Here is a 14727-nt window from a genome sequence, read left to right as displayed (position 1 = left end):
GCTATTTATTCAATGGTGGTGGAATGGAAATTGAAGTTAAAATTTGATTGTTTACTTTGTCTTGATAAATAATTTATAATGTCCTGTTCACAATAGGTTTTATTTATTTTCCTTTCGCCACATCTTAGAATTGAGGCGGCATTTCTTTATTGGCTATATAAGTAAGACATCACCAGGATAGGATGAGATCATTCATACTAATACAATATCTGATTCACTCCTGATTGCGTAGTCATAGTACGACTTGTAATTTTCCTGACTTCGATAAATAAATATTATTAAATAAATATTTTTTATGTAAATATCAATATCGTGACAAATATTTTATATAAATTTAATTTTGTATAACCTTCGCCTGTTTTCATAGGTGCGATAGGCCGTTCAATATTCCGTTTTAGTTGATTACTTTTCCTGTTTTGTTTCAGGAAAATTATGTTTAATTGTATTTGTTCTTAGAATTAATATACATAAATAAAAGAATACTAAAACAAGGATATGTCGTCCGCTCCACAAACATGTTGATTGCTCCATACTGTTATCCTTTGACCTCCATAAATAGCATTAATTATTGCTTATTGTTATTATTAAATATCAAGTAATATCACACAATAGGAAATTCACAAGAACAAAACGTTCAACTTACACGATATCCTCTAATTTAAAAGAATTGTTATTTTTCTACCCTTTTTCAAACTGAATGATATCATAAAATGATAAATAACAAAACTATAATATGCCTTTATTTTGAATGTTGGAAATCTTCGTGACTTATACGACCTTTTACGCCATGTATTAAGAAACCACGTCTGATTTATAGTGTGTTGGATTGTGATGATTGAAAAGTACGTTCCAGAAGCTTTAACATCACTTTGCGTGCAATCTAACGATAATATCGTCGTATAAAACGCATTGTACTAGAAATAATTGGACAAGACATTAATGAGATACAATTTCATTAACGAATGCTAAAAATTTTCACTACTTTCTTTTATAACCGTTGCGGAACTATTTACCAATTACATTGTTTGTTTTATTTTTAGGAGCACATCAACTTGGTTGGGTTTGATGCGAACCTGGGGCCGGTGGTTATGTCCTTGAAAAACGAACACATGGCTGGACAGGATCACACTAGAATACTTTTACGGCTAAGAACAGAGACTATGCACGCTCTAATTCCGATACCAAGTAAGTGTAATTAATATATACAAAGAATTGCGTGTGTCGCAACAGTTTATTTAACAATAGGTTTTTATTTGTTTGCAAACTACAATGGTTTTTTGTTTGGTCTACAGATACAGGGAAAATGCCATCACCATTCCGAATGGCCAAAATGCTGAATGAACAAATAAATGTGGACAATTTCATGGCAGTCATGTGTCTCAACGCCTCATCACTGATTGCCGCTTACGATGAACACGTGCTCGTGAATACATTCAAATTCGGAGTACTTTATCAGAAATACGGTCAGACAACCGAGGAGGAACTGTTTGGTAATAATGAAACCTCACCGGCTTTTGACGAGTTCTTAGAAATGCTTGGACAGAAGATCCAGTTGAGAGATCACAAAGGTAATTAGAATGTGAAAGTTAATCATCCAGAAAAGATGACTCTTTGATTTGTTACGTTTATTTTGTTCCTTCTTCACATTAATATATCTATATTTACGGTCTTTGTTTATCGTTGTTAATGATTTTGTAGTTGAATCTATAAATTAATTGACGGTGACATATTAAATTATTTTAATATTGACAACTTGCAAAATTCCTCAACATTTTCAAATTCGTAACACGTCTTTTCAATTTCGGTACTTTCCTTAAATAGTTAATATTCACATGGTGATGGTGGTACTGAATGATCAGGTTATCGCGGTGGTTTGGACATCCTTAACGGTCATACGGGCTCGGAGGCGGTCTACGAACGGTTCCATGACAGAGAGATCATGTTCCACGTGGCCCCGCTGCTGCCGCACACAGCTGGGGACGCACAACAATTACAGAGGAAACGACACGTCGGGAACGATATTGTGGCGATTGTTTTTCAGGTTTGTGGCGTTCGTCTTTGAATTACTAGAAACTAAACAATCATTACAATATTATTCTATTTTGTTGCAACCCTATAATTAATGTGTTTTACAGGAAAAAGCAACTCCGTTCACCCCAGACATGATTGCGTCGCACTTCCTGCATGCGTTCATTGTTGTCACGCCCGTGGAGGCTGCTGATGGGGAGACTAGGTATGTATAACTATATTATTTTCATATAAACAATTAATATGAATTATTTGTTCTTCTTGTTATTCAATGTATATATCTGTAGTATCTTCTATTGGAATTGTGCCAATTTGTGAGTATACATGGCAAGGGATATATAAATTTACGAAAACATTTAGATTAACTTTACATTTGCTACTAGGCACGCCTATCACAAATGTAATATCACTTTAAAATCCACTTAATTTTTATAATCAAGTTATTTAACATAAAGTTTTTGTAACTTCACAACAAGCTATTCAATATTTGCATGAAGCGGAGAGAAAATGGCGCGGAAAAGGGAATGTAAATTGTCTCTGTAATTTATATGCTAACGAATTGTGACTATGTAATTAAAGTTTTTATGACAACTCAAATTTAAGGTTTTCCGAGATGACAACCCTTTGATGTTTTAATTAGAGGCTACCAACCTGTTTGTAGGACAAATAATTTAATATTTTACTTCTTAATACAGATGCTACCAGGAAACTGTTTTGTTATTTATAAATGCTGTCCATAATTAAATCACTGGCACATTAATTAAAGAGGACAATCTGTGTCTTTGTTATAAAATATATTAACTCTGGGATTTACAAATTGTTTATAGAATAAAATGTGTTATAGTATTTATAATATCAAATTAAATGCCAGTTGACTATATGTAGCTAATAAAAATGCTATTATAGGTTTAAAAGCATTCGAAACTTTATTATATTAAATATTTAAATATGGGATTGTTTGAATATAAATCTTTTGAGGCCGTAACCATGTATATTAATATTTTCAGGTACAAAGTGGCCGTCACAGCTCGTGTGGACGTTCCATTCTTCGGTCCGACTCTCCCCCAGCCGCCAATATTCCGCAAGGGACGAGAGCTCAAGGAATTCCTCCTCACAAAGCTAATAAACGCTGAGAACGCTTGCTATAAAGCCGAAAAATTCGCCGAACTTGAACAGCGCACCCGCACTTCGTTATTGCAATCGTTAGCTGATAAATTGAAAGAGAAAACTATTGAGTTCCTTGGTCCGAGGAACGAAGTAGGTGCGGTGTCTCCGCAACCAGAAGGCACGCCGAAACAGGAGGGCGGAGCGGGTTCAAAGCTCTTCGACACCGTGAAGAAAGTCATTATCTCTAAAGTCAGGTATGTAGAGACCGAAATAAAAAAAACATTGTAAAAAAAACAACAGCTAAGTCTTAGGCTAGAAGGATGTAGTCGTCTGTTAAATATTAAATATCTGTTTTATATATATAGACTCCAAAAAATAAATTTTAAAATCCTTTCAATGTGTATATTTTTTCAATAAATTTTAATCGATTATTATTTCAGATCTCCAAGTGTCGACACCAATCTCTCCGGGGACAGCAGTAAAAATAATTCTTTGGTCAAGAAAAATATTTTACATGAAACGCCCACGCCCAATGTGAGTTACACAAAATTTAATATTCACGTGAAAGCAAATCTGTTTTCCAACTCGATATTTGTTACTTTTTTAAATAGACGATCCCATTGTATTTGGTCCCATAAAAAAGGGATATTAAAAGGTTAAGAAAGGAAATATTGAATGGAAAAATTTATCAATGGATCAAATATCGGGAATATTTTACTTTTATATTATAAGGCACTGTGAAAAAATATCTTAACTACATTAACTTGGATGAATTAATGTAAATTTATCACTATACATGTATTTGTATGTATGATAGAAGTGAAAAATTTATTGGAAGGAAGGAATTTGCAATACATGAATAGAAATAAAATTTACATTTTAAATAATTTCATTGTCTTAATACAGTCCATTGACCGCATTTAAAATCTTTTAGTTTCAGTAGTGTTCATTTGTCGACGGTTAATTCTTATCAAATTATTTGCACGTCCATGTAATGTAAGTTTTTTGGTAACAAAGTAATAATAATATTATCATTTAATTTCTAATTATCTTATTCTCATTATCTTCCAGAGCGGTCGTTCCAAGTCGTCGATAGCTTCGTCATCAGCCAGCGCTGTGTCAGTCCGGTCAGCTGGCGGCTCGGACGCTTCCAGCCCGGACGTGACGTCACGCGCCGCCGCCCCCCGCCCCCCACTGCACGACCACAGTGACGATTCCAGTCTGAATTCTGTGGATCTTGATCCACTAGGTTAGTATTCATATTTTTATACGTATTATTAATCTGTCTCCCTCTCATTAGATTTAGTAAATCGTTTTAGAGTGTTAGATGAAATATCGCGTTATATAAATCGGTTGCATTCAAAGTAAATATTACCAAAAGGAGTTTTATATTGTGAGGATATCTTTTGCGATTTTAATAGCGGGTTCTGGTTTTGATGAAGGAAGATCGTGGTTACAAAAGCGCAATGTAACTTTTTGTTTAAAAACATACCCGTGTCTCGAACACATTGGAATAACGTGTACCAATATATTGGTGTATAAGAAATATATCAGGATCATTACATATTGATAAACATCCAATTTGCTAGGTGTGGAAAGCCATTTAGACGCTATTATACCTTCGTAAATATTTAGCCTTTACTTACATTTATTTCAACATTTAACATATATATATCATGTTCATAAAAAGTCTGTAATCTCACGACAAGTTATCTGGCTTTGTAACCTTCGAACCATTTATATATTACTGAAATACATTTTATTTCCTATTAGACGACAAGGACTGGTTGAGTTGTGGTAAAGCAACAGGTTAGTTCTATATTGAATGTGTATTTGTAGGCACCCTGTATACCATGCATGTGTCGTAGTTGATGTTGTACTCCATCTAGCCGTAGGTTATAAATAACATTGTTTTGCCAGCACTAGCTAATCATTTACATTATAATAATAAAGTCCAAAGACGACAAAATCAATACTATTTTATATTTATCGTTTAATGCACTATTCAATCATACCAACACTTACACGCTACGAAATAATGAATGAACTATGAAATCGAAATATTGTTATTGTTCGACGGTATCCTTAGAAATAAGTACAAAAGGATTATACAGGCTGTTTTTTTATTTTAATATGATAGTAATGTTTCAATATTATAAAATTCCATATACTTTACTTATATTACGATAAATTGCAAGAATTACACGTAAGGTATGTTTTTTCATGATATTAAATTAAAAATTTATCAGGGGCGGTGTACGTGGATAGCGACACTGGCTTAGAGTCGATGTCGTCAGCGGACGCCGGCGCTCGGGAGCCGAGAGACACCGACCAGCTAAGAATTGAAGTTTGTCGCTTAAAGAATGACAAGCTTGATCTGCTCAAACAGAATATTGTGAGTAAAAGAAACCTCCGCATATAAAAATTGTTATATAAATAGAAAAAGACAGAACTCACAAGCCGAATATTATTCCGGTGACAATATCAACGCCGCAGGGCGAACTGTATAATTGTCCCTATAAAAAAATAAAGTTTTCATGTTATTCTAATTTAAATCTTAAATATATATAGGATAGAATATAATTTTGAAAATGATAATGATAAAGGCTGCTGTTTTAATTTAAACCTATCTTAAATATATGATTACATTTTTTTTATTGTTATGTGACAAATAACTGTTTTCTTTCTCTGACAAAAAACGACCCATACATTCTTACGAAGTTAATAATGAATAAATAACACTTATGGACATAATTTCATAAATGACTGCAATTAAAACTTTTTTTTTTATTTGACATTGACAATTCGTATTTATCAGCACTTGGCAATGTCGATAAATTTTGATAGTTGATTGTTAAATTTCTTTACAGACTTGGCAAAACGAAATAAAGTGCTTGCGTGAGAGGGTTATGACACTACAAGCGGAACTGGCAGCCGCGGCTAAAGAGCGAAGACTTCGAGAACAAACCACTACCATCATCCAAAACCCATCCAATCACGATTCTACTGCTTGAGATGCTTAGAAAAACTCTTGGTGACATTAGCCGATTCATTTCATCGCGCTTTAAATGTTTGGTGTTTATAAATTAGAACCTACACATTTATAGCTGATTGTATTATGGCATTATAAGGTGGCGGCTTCAAAATAGCGCCATCTAGTAGCAAGATTAGACATCTATAGAAGATTCGTCTAGACGACAGGAACATTGGGTGTAATTTTTGATTAACTTTGAAAAATCCTCATTATGTAGATGATGCCTGTTAAATTTAAGTGTTTCGGAAATAATTGTGCAATATTTTCGATAAATCAGATTTTTTTATACCATTCTGCGTTCACATGGTACCTTTGGTACTTCATATTATTTTCTTCTTATCAGAGACCTATATTTTTTTTAATATTTTCATATTTTGATTATGTTTATTGGAGATGTGTTTTCTAAGAAACAATTACAACATGCTTGTCGGTTTACTGATCAGCTTTTTGTTTAAAATTTTAATAGTGAAATTTTGATAATGTAACTTTTTGTGCTTTATACATGTCTTAAAAAATATTTAAAAAATTTTAAACGTTATTATACATTATAGTTAACGTGTTGTAGATTATAACCCAAAATTATGGCGGGTAGAAAAATATATATTAACATTTCTGAAATGTAGAGAATTTCTAAATAACAATAATTACATTATTGTATTTAATTGTCAAACAAAAGCTGTAGTAAATGTGTAAAAATTCTTCAATTTAAAATATTACAAACTAAAATAACGGTACCTACAAGCGAAGCCTTCTTAATTAAAGCCTATATTTATATGGTGCATAATTCATAGAAATATATAATGTTTAGATCTTATATAAATCTCATTATATATTTAATTTTCAACACTTACACTTCTCATAATAAGCACAGTGCAATTGATTTGTTTTTTAATATATTTTTTTTATAATTAATAGCGGATATGAACAGTGACGCCATCTTTTCGTTTGCACTTTTGTCTCAAGAAACATTATAATATCGCTGGTCACGACTGGCTTGTAAATAACGGTCTTAGACTATAGTTAAACAGTATTTTCTTAATTTATGTTTGATATAAGAAATGTTCGAGTGTCTTTGAGTTGTATATGTTTTGTTGTTTATAATTATTATTTTATACCAAAGTTAACATTCCCCACTAAATAGCATAGTTTCTATTACCGTAATAGGGATGAATCGTTTGAATCGCTTACTTGATGCACGCTAACATATTTCTAAGTTTACATTTAGTTTGTAATATTAAATGTAATCTTTTAGATCTTTGTTTGACTGTTGAGAATGATTTAGTTGACTAACTGTTGATTCTTCTCGTAGACTTAAACCAAATATTGCGAGCGCGGAGCGTTAGAAAATTATAATTATAAGAGATACTATTAAAATATATGAATAGTTAATTACTTAATAAATATTGTTGTTTCAATTATTCCCCCCAAAATGATCCGTCGGACACCGCTTGATATTAAAACGTAGAAAAATAGTGCATTGAAATTATTATCAATTATGACACTATATACAGTTATCGACTTCGGAAAAACCGTTAAGGAGCTAATAAATATGCGTTTATGAAGAATTTAAAGTGCGAATTAATGCAATAGTTTTATTTGGACCTGATTTAATATAATTTTACTTCTAAATCATTTCTTTATATCATAGATAACCGCCATCTATAAATATTACAAGGAATTACATGTTATAAGAATACACAGCAATGTTTTTAAAACTTTGGAATGTGATTGACAGATGTCGCTGTCGTTGTAACCATAATATGTTGAAAATTACACATAATTCGTTTTAAGCCTCTTTTTTATATCAACCCAATAACTTATTAATACCAAATTTTTATATTTTATAAAATAAAAAAAAATGTGTTTAATATAAATAGTATAAATATAAAGTAAGACACCATTCCAGTAATTAAAATATTGCATAGGAAAGTAATGAAATGTCTATGAAATACTTATCTTCCAAAAATAAATGAAGTTTTTTTTTTGTTTAAACTATTTGCTTTTTGTTATTTAATTTATTACTTTTTATACCAAGACTTAATTTTACTCAACTTTTAATATGGAATGAAAAATTATTTACCAAAAAATAATATCCTAGGAAAACACAAGAGAATACAGTCTATATCAACTATTTCCTCAATTTAATAACTTACGATTATCTAAAAACCCTAGTCCGTGTTTTTCCAAAAACATGTTTAAGGGTAAAACTCCCTTATTGACTATAAAAGCAACGGACTAGAATTCTAAAAGTAAGTAAGTAAGTAAGTAGATGTAATGATTGTTATATTTTTGAACGTATTTTTTTCGTCAACTTTTTAAAATTAAAAAATTTAATTCATAATATATATATAATTCTATAGGGCTGCCTTATATAATGCAATCGAATACGAATATTTGCAAAACACGTAAAGGATTTCAAACACACATACGTGACTGAGCTTAGAATGAACTTAAATAAACAAGCACTGTGTCTACGAATGTTTCATCAAACGAATAAAAGTTTTTATAGGTTTACGAATTGCTCCAGAGTTTTTTAGGTCAAATCGTCAGAAAAATATCAACTCTCTGCAAGTTTTCTCCTCTATGATAATTTTTCAAGTCAGTAAGGTCATAATATTAATTAGCACAATTTAGTAATCTGATGCGTTTTATATTTGGATAATTAAAATCCCTATATCTTAAATTTTTCTTGGACAAACTATTCTGGAACATCGCTTCTTTTTAATAATATCTTAACCTATTTTTGTCTTCTTAGGATTTATCTAGAACAGATTTTACAGGACGGCCTTTACGCCTGTAACCAAGCTAATTTTACTAGTTTCTGCCAGACAAACTCACTCATATTTCTTCAGATGATATAATAAACACAAGGTTATAGTTTTTTTGTCTAGCGATTTTTAATTGTATCTTGGACATTAAAGTCGAATTTTGCGGTACGCTTTTTAATTTAAAGTAGCAAAGCAAACAATATAACAAAAAATATATATTTTGGTCAAATCATTAGATGCAAAAAAAAAAAAAATGTTTTTATCAAATATAATTTTCATAAAGGTAACTGAAGTTCATTACCAACAGTATGAACGAATTACCAAGTGCATTTAAACTAACTGTTTAAAGAGCTGTAATATTTAAACAATACTAAAATTTAATACTTCGAATTATGGAGAGCTTAATAAAAGTTAAACGTTAAAAAGATGTCGATTCAGCTCCAAGCGTGAGCTGTGCTCTGTTTGCTTAAGCTAACAAATCTCAATTCTCCGATTTATTTATCTCGTGACATGTAACTTAAGATCATCAAATTCAAACGTTAACGTTTTGTAATTTTGTATGTAAATAAATTTTTAGTACTTACCTTCTTTGCTTAAATTGATAAATATTCTTGTACTTTAATTAGCCGAGCTTACCGTCTAAACTGCCTGAAACGTTCTCTGCAATACAGGTTTATTACTTTCCTTACACACAGTACACATAAATAATTAACGCTTAATTAATCTCTTACTTAAATTACTTACCGAAATAAAGCACACTAGAGCTTTCATATAAATTAATTAGTACCTGTTACTGAGATATTTGAGTTTATTTCAGCTAGGAACGTCTGTTATATTTCATATTTAAATCGTAAGGTTCAATAAAAGTTAAGCGTTCTGAAATGCTTAAATTTATTGCCATTATTAATTTATTACTTAATTAAAAACTTCACGTTAAAGACTTAATTGACGTAGTCGTTGTGGAGGACGATTAAATTCTAGCTTTGTTTATTTCTTTACTAGGTTTTGTTTGCAGTTCGTTTATAATTGACTATTAGTGTTTCTGGAATATTTATTTTAATTTTAATGAGAAGTACCTTATTGAATAAACAAATATTTCCTGTAGTATTCTTACTGCTGCTTGCCATTTTAACTAATATCCTCAAAAAGCCTCTATTAAGTAAAATAAGTTTGGAATAGTGTACCTACTAATGTTACCATCAGAATTATAATTAGTTTTTAGCTTAATTAAATCTAGATGGTTTCAGGCAATAACATCTAATGATTGGAAAGGTTAGAGCAATGTTATAATCTTCAGGACCGGCCAGTCGCTGGTGTGCCCTGTCGCTGACAGATCCGGGGTGCACCAACATAGCGGCCGATGGCTTTCGCAGTGGTTTTAGTGAGTAGGGACCTGCCCAGGTCGAGTCTCACACATCCTCTCCGGCCCCACCAAGGCCGGTGAGACGGCTCGTAAAAAGAGTTTCCCTGCGTCATCAAAAAAAAAAAAAAAATGTTATAATTTTGCTGGATAACATATCCCCTTGATAAAATACATGTCTTAATTTTGTGTCCATATTTTATAGCTCTCAAAAGACTTATTTCCAAATTATAATATTCACTTATACATATAAAATAGCTTTACAAATAAATAACCAATTTTGTCTATGTAATATATAACATATGTATGTAAGTATAGTAATTTGCTTTGACAACTTTTATCAAGGCGAATAATAAGCGAAATAATTGATGTAACATTATAAAAGAAAATTATGGAATGGGACTTTTAGCTTTGAATATTCAAAAATTAAAAAGTCAGGAATAATAGTACACATTTATAGAAGATAATGTTTTTTCACCTATCGCCTGACAACTTAATCTACCCTCGAATGAGGTAGTTGTCAGCTGGGTATTTGAAAAGTTAAAGAGTTAGTTAAGTCTTCGATAAGATTCTTTGGTTTAAAGTGGAATATTATTGTTTAGTGTTATATAAGTGAAATTATTGTGATGTGGAATGAAGTGTTTACAAAAGAGAAAAGTATTTTATGCTACGTCTTAATATAATATGGAAAAAAATGAAAATGTTTGGACATCATGTTAAAGCTCATTCTCGTCAATCTCGCGTTGGAAAGATCTTTGTAAGTATCACTTTTCACTTTTCGTGTTATTTTCAAATCCATCACAGGATTTACGTTTTGTGATTTAGTATTATATCAATATGTAATTACCTGTCGCTGAAATGTTTCTAGAAGTGATTCCCATTAGCGTGAAGAGTATAGTAAACAGCAAGGATGTGTAGGAAAAACTGTACAGACGTTTTAATGTTACAAAGAAAAATTTAACATAAATAAATAGCCATACAAAATCAAAAACAAACTAACTGGTAATGTAATAAATTTTAAATGGTTATAAACAAAATCTAACTAGTAAAAGCAAGAAAGTAAAATAAACAATCATATAATATAATTAAATATTAAGTTGTTTTTCGCAACAACTTTAAAGGAGTATTTTACTGTAACAGATTATTATATAAATGATAGCGTACATTGAGAGCCCAGACAAAAATTTTAATTTACATCAATATACTTTCTATGATCACGTATTGATAGCAATTGATTCAGTAAAAAAATATTACATGTTCAAGTATGAGTTAAAGAAAATTCAAGTTGAATGTATCAGTCACACTTATACTATGTTATAATTGTTGTGTAATATGAGTATATAAATTATTGGTATTTTCTACACAAGTTATCGGTGTATTTTTTATGATAACACCTCATTGTTAAAAACGGATTATTATTAATAAATTGCAAAGAGTGAATTTTTATCTTAATATATGTGTATATATTATAAAAAAAAAATCTCCACTGGCTGGGACAGAGATATGTTACTGTGCCCAATACTTGTATCAATAATTTTGTATGATGCGTTGTACCGCACAATGAAACCTATGGGCTGTAAGTGTTGTTAATTGAGACACATACGTGAAGAACCTGAATTCTAATAAGACATTTTCTTACATCTATCATTTTTAACTTATTACAAATGATAGAGGACTGACAAAAAGAATAAAGAGGTAAAGCCAACCACCCTCAACTTTTTCATTTTACAAAGCCAAAGGCTGTGAAATTAAAGCAAATTTTTATAAGTTTTTTCGTCAAAAATGATAACAGAAAAACTGATTGCGAACGTTTCCAAGAATCATTCCAGTAAAATAATTTTCAATTAGATACCTATATTGTTCTGTTTCAAAATGTTTTATCACGAAAATAGTTTGATGATTTCAAGTGTTGAAAGGATAATTAAGAACAAAGACAGTCACTAAATATTTTATTGTTAAAATAAACAATAAAACTCAGTACCTACTTTACTTTTTTAAAATTAACAATGCGATAAAGTTACAAACTTTATATACAAAGAGGTCGGCTATTCAACGTCAAAGATAATGCTCTTCAATATTCTGTTAGTGACATCCGGAGAATTCTATAGAGCTCCCTTTACAAAAGCCATATGACATGTTAAATTCTGTTGACAGAAATGTGACGTAATGGTTTGGCTTGTATTTATCGACAAATATGAAACATTATTGAAATACATTAACATATCGGAATATTTAGAATTGTCACATTTCACCTGAATTGCCTATTTTAATACAGTTATATCGTTACGTTATTTTTAGTATTTACGTTTAATCTTCAAAATGAAAATAGTTCTAAAAGGAGATTTAAATACATTTGTATATTGAATATATTACTATCAAATTTTTGACGTACGACTACCTAATCACGAGACTAATGAGGAAAAATTCAAACAACGATATCTTAGATTATCGAGAGTATAAATTTATTTTTATTAAAAGGTTAGAGGGTCCATAAGGTGATATAAGACTGCAAGCATCGGTTTGCACTAATTTATAGTCAAAGCTGTAGAAATAGAATTAGTCTATCGCCTCAAATAACTATGCAACAAAAGAGCAGTACCCCAGGATTATTATACACATATTATACATTTTCGTATTACAATATTTTCTAAGTTTTTGGTGTAAATTTATACCGGACAAAATAACACCATTAAATACAATTTATTCTTTTTAAAAAACATACTCCGGCAATTTATATACAACTGTGAGAACTCCAAGGTACATTATGTTGAGAATAATATTTCCAAACTTATAAACTACCTTAACCCAACGAGATTACTTCGGTATATTGCGGTAGAAATGACATTATACTTTCTTTATAATATCGGGAATTCACTTGAATCCCAGAGCGGGGTGGCTGTAGGAGCGTGAACACAACAACCTTATACATTATAATATGATACTTTATTTCTACGACGATGTTGCTCACGCAAAGTTCGATAATCATTTTATATAGAGTATGAAGTGCTTAATAATATGTGGTAAATATATTTAAAAAATCGATTTTATTTTTGAAGTTGTCTAAATAAAAGAAAATAGAAAAATAAGAATATGTTTAAATGAAACTAATATATTTCGGATATACTACGCGGATTTTATTATTTTAAAACTACATAATCCCGACTTTTCGGTTACTTTTCAGCAACCGACATCTCGTCTGCCCGTGATCACGGTTATTAGTATATCCGAAATATATTAGTTTCATTTAAATGAATAAAACTCGAAAAAGTCTTAGATATCTTTAAACAAGAATATGGATAAAACAAGAGAATGTTAATGACACCAATGACTTACCTGTCCCTAAATGGTTCTAAGACCCAGTTTTTTTTTTATCCCTATAAAACAAAACTTTGATGTTCATATCTATTTTATGTAGCTTTTTAAACATCTTAAATTAATTCAAGCAGAGAAAAAATTAAATTTATAAATTATTAATTCATGGATAAAAAAATATATTTCTTAGAAAATTTTGGGTAAACTATTACAATAATTACACATTTGAAGCCATAGAAATATGTAAGTATGTAATAGAATGCTTATAAAACGGAACCCTAAACCTACTTAAGGATTGTTACTCAACCCAAATAATGAATGAGATACTCAGTTGTATGTTATATTTTTAAGATTGAGTATCACTTACGTATGAACATTATTATAATATTCGACAGAGTTTGTTGTCAATTAATCCACATACACTTTATTGAGCGAGTGAATTAAAGTTTATACACCATCCAGTAAAATTTTATACATTGTTCAGTTCATTAAAATATAAATCAACATCGATATTTTATGTAAAATAAATATTGCTTTTATTACCAGCTTAAGCCGCAATGTAAATTGACGACATTAAAACCACAACGCAAATGACAAAGGCCAAAACAACAGTTTTAAAATATATTGAGCTTTAAAATTAATTAATATTTTCATAACAGAGACAACAGTTGAGACTAGACTATAAAAGAAAACTCACAATTAATATCTTTATTTTATTTGTTGATTATATTTGTTTTGCTATTCTCTGTATTTAACTTGCTATTTAGTATAACAAATTAGTTTATTTAACAGTTAAGGATTGCCTAGTTAGGCAAAATATCTTAAGATATTCACTTCACTCACGTCAGTAGCTGTTAGTTTTTCAAATTTATTTTCGAACTAGATTGTATTTTTTACATAAAAGTTTGACATTTTTTTTTAATAAAGTATACCTATTTTAATACATTTATAAATCCGTATAATCCCTATTTTCTTAAATTACCGCATTTTTTCTCTATTAAAGGTCACAAAAAAGATAGGACTGTTATTTATAATAATAATTAGAGGGTTAAACTATTTATTTAAAATCCTCTAAATTTATATTAATATCCTGGCACTATTAACTTATTTTTTTATGT

The 14727-nt window shown here is 30.2% G+C and overlaps 2 protein-coding genes across 9 annotated transcripts in view; both read left to right on the top strand.

The window, feature by feature from the left end:
• LOC116771070 (rap1 GTPase-activating protein 1) overlaps positions 1–7570 on the top strand; it is a 134367-nt gene extending 126797 nt beyond the window's left edge. For 7 of the 8 annotated variants that reach the window (XM_061523119.1, XM_061523120.1, XM_061523116.1 and 4 more), the window contains 9 exons: positions 1041–1185; positions 1293–1568; positions 1860–2041; positions 2136–2233; positions 3036–3389; positions 3576–3669; positions 4207–4384; positions 5385–5530; positions 6006–7570. In XM_061523119.1, coding sequence (XP_061379103.1) covers positions 1041–1185; positions 1293–1568; positions 1860–2041; positions 2136–2233; positions 3036–3389; positions 3576–3669; positions 4207–4384; positions 5385–5530; positions 6006–6149 — 1617 coding nt within the window. In that variant the 3' untranslated portion in view covers positions 6150–7570. Of the gene's footprint in view, positions 1–1040; positions 1186–1292; positions 1569–1859; positions 2042–2135; positions 2234–3035; positions 3390–3575; positions 3670–4206; positions 4385–4908; positions 5266–5384; positions 5531–6005 lie in introns of those variants that run through there. The other variant, XM_061523123.1, reaches the window with a different exon arrangement.
• Positions 7571–10851: 3281 nt separating this feature from the next.
• The window catches only part of LOC116771582 (basic juvenile hormone-suppressible protein 2-like), a 143720-nt gene continuing 139844 nt past the window's right edge, over positions 10852–14727 (top strand). The window contains exon 1 of the mRNA XM_032663471.2: positions 10852–11054. The gene's annotated coding sequence lies outside the window, so the exon portion shown is untranslated. The remainder of the gene's footprint in view (positions 11055–14727) is intronic.

The sequence above is a fragment of the Danaus plexippus genome, chromosome 17 (assembly GCF_018135715.1).
Source record: "Danaus plexippus chromosome 17, MEX_DaPlex, whole genome shotgun sequence".
Classification (NCBI taxonomy): Eukaryota; Metazoa; Arthropoda; class Insecta; order Lepidoptera; family Nymphalidae; genus Danaus; species Danaus plexippus.
Note: the sequence above shows the minus strand (reverse complement) of the source record. Positions and strands in the feature narration are given on the sequence as shown.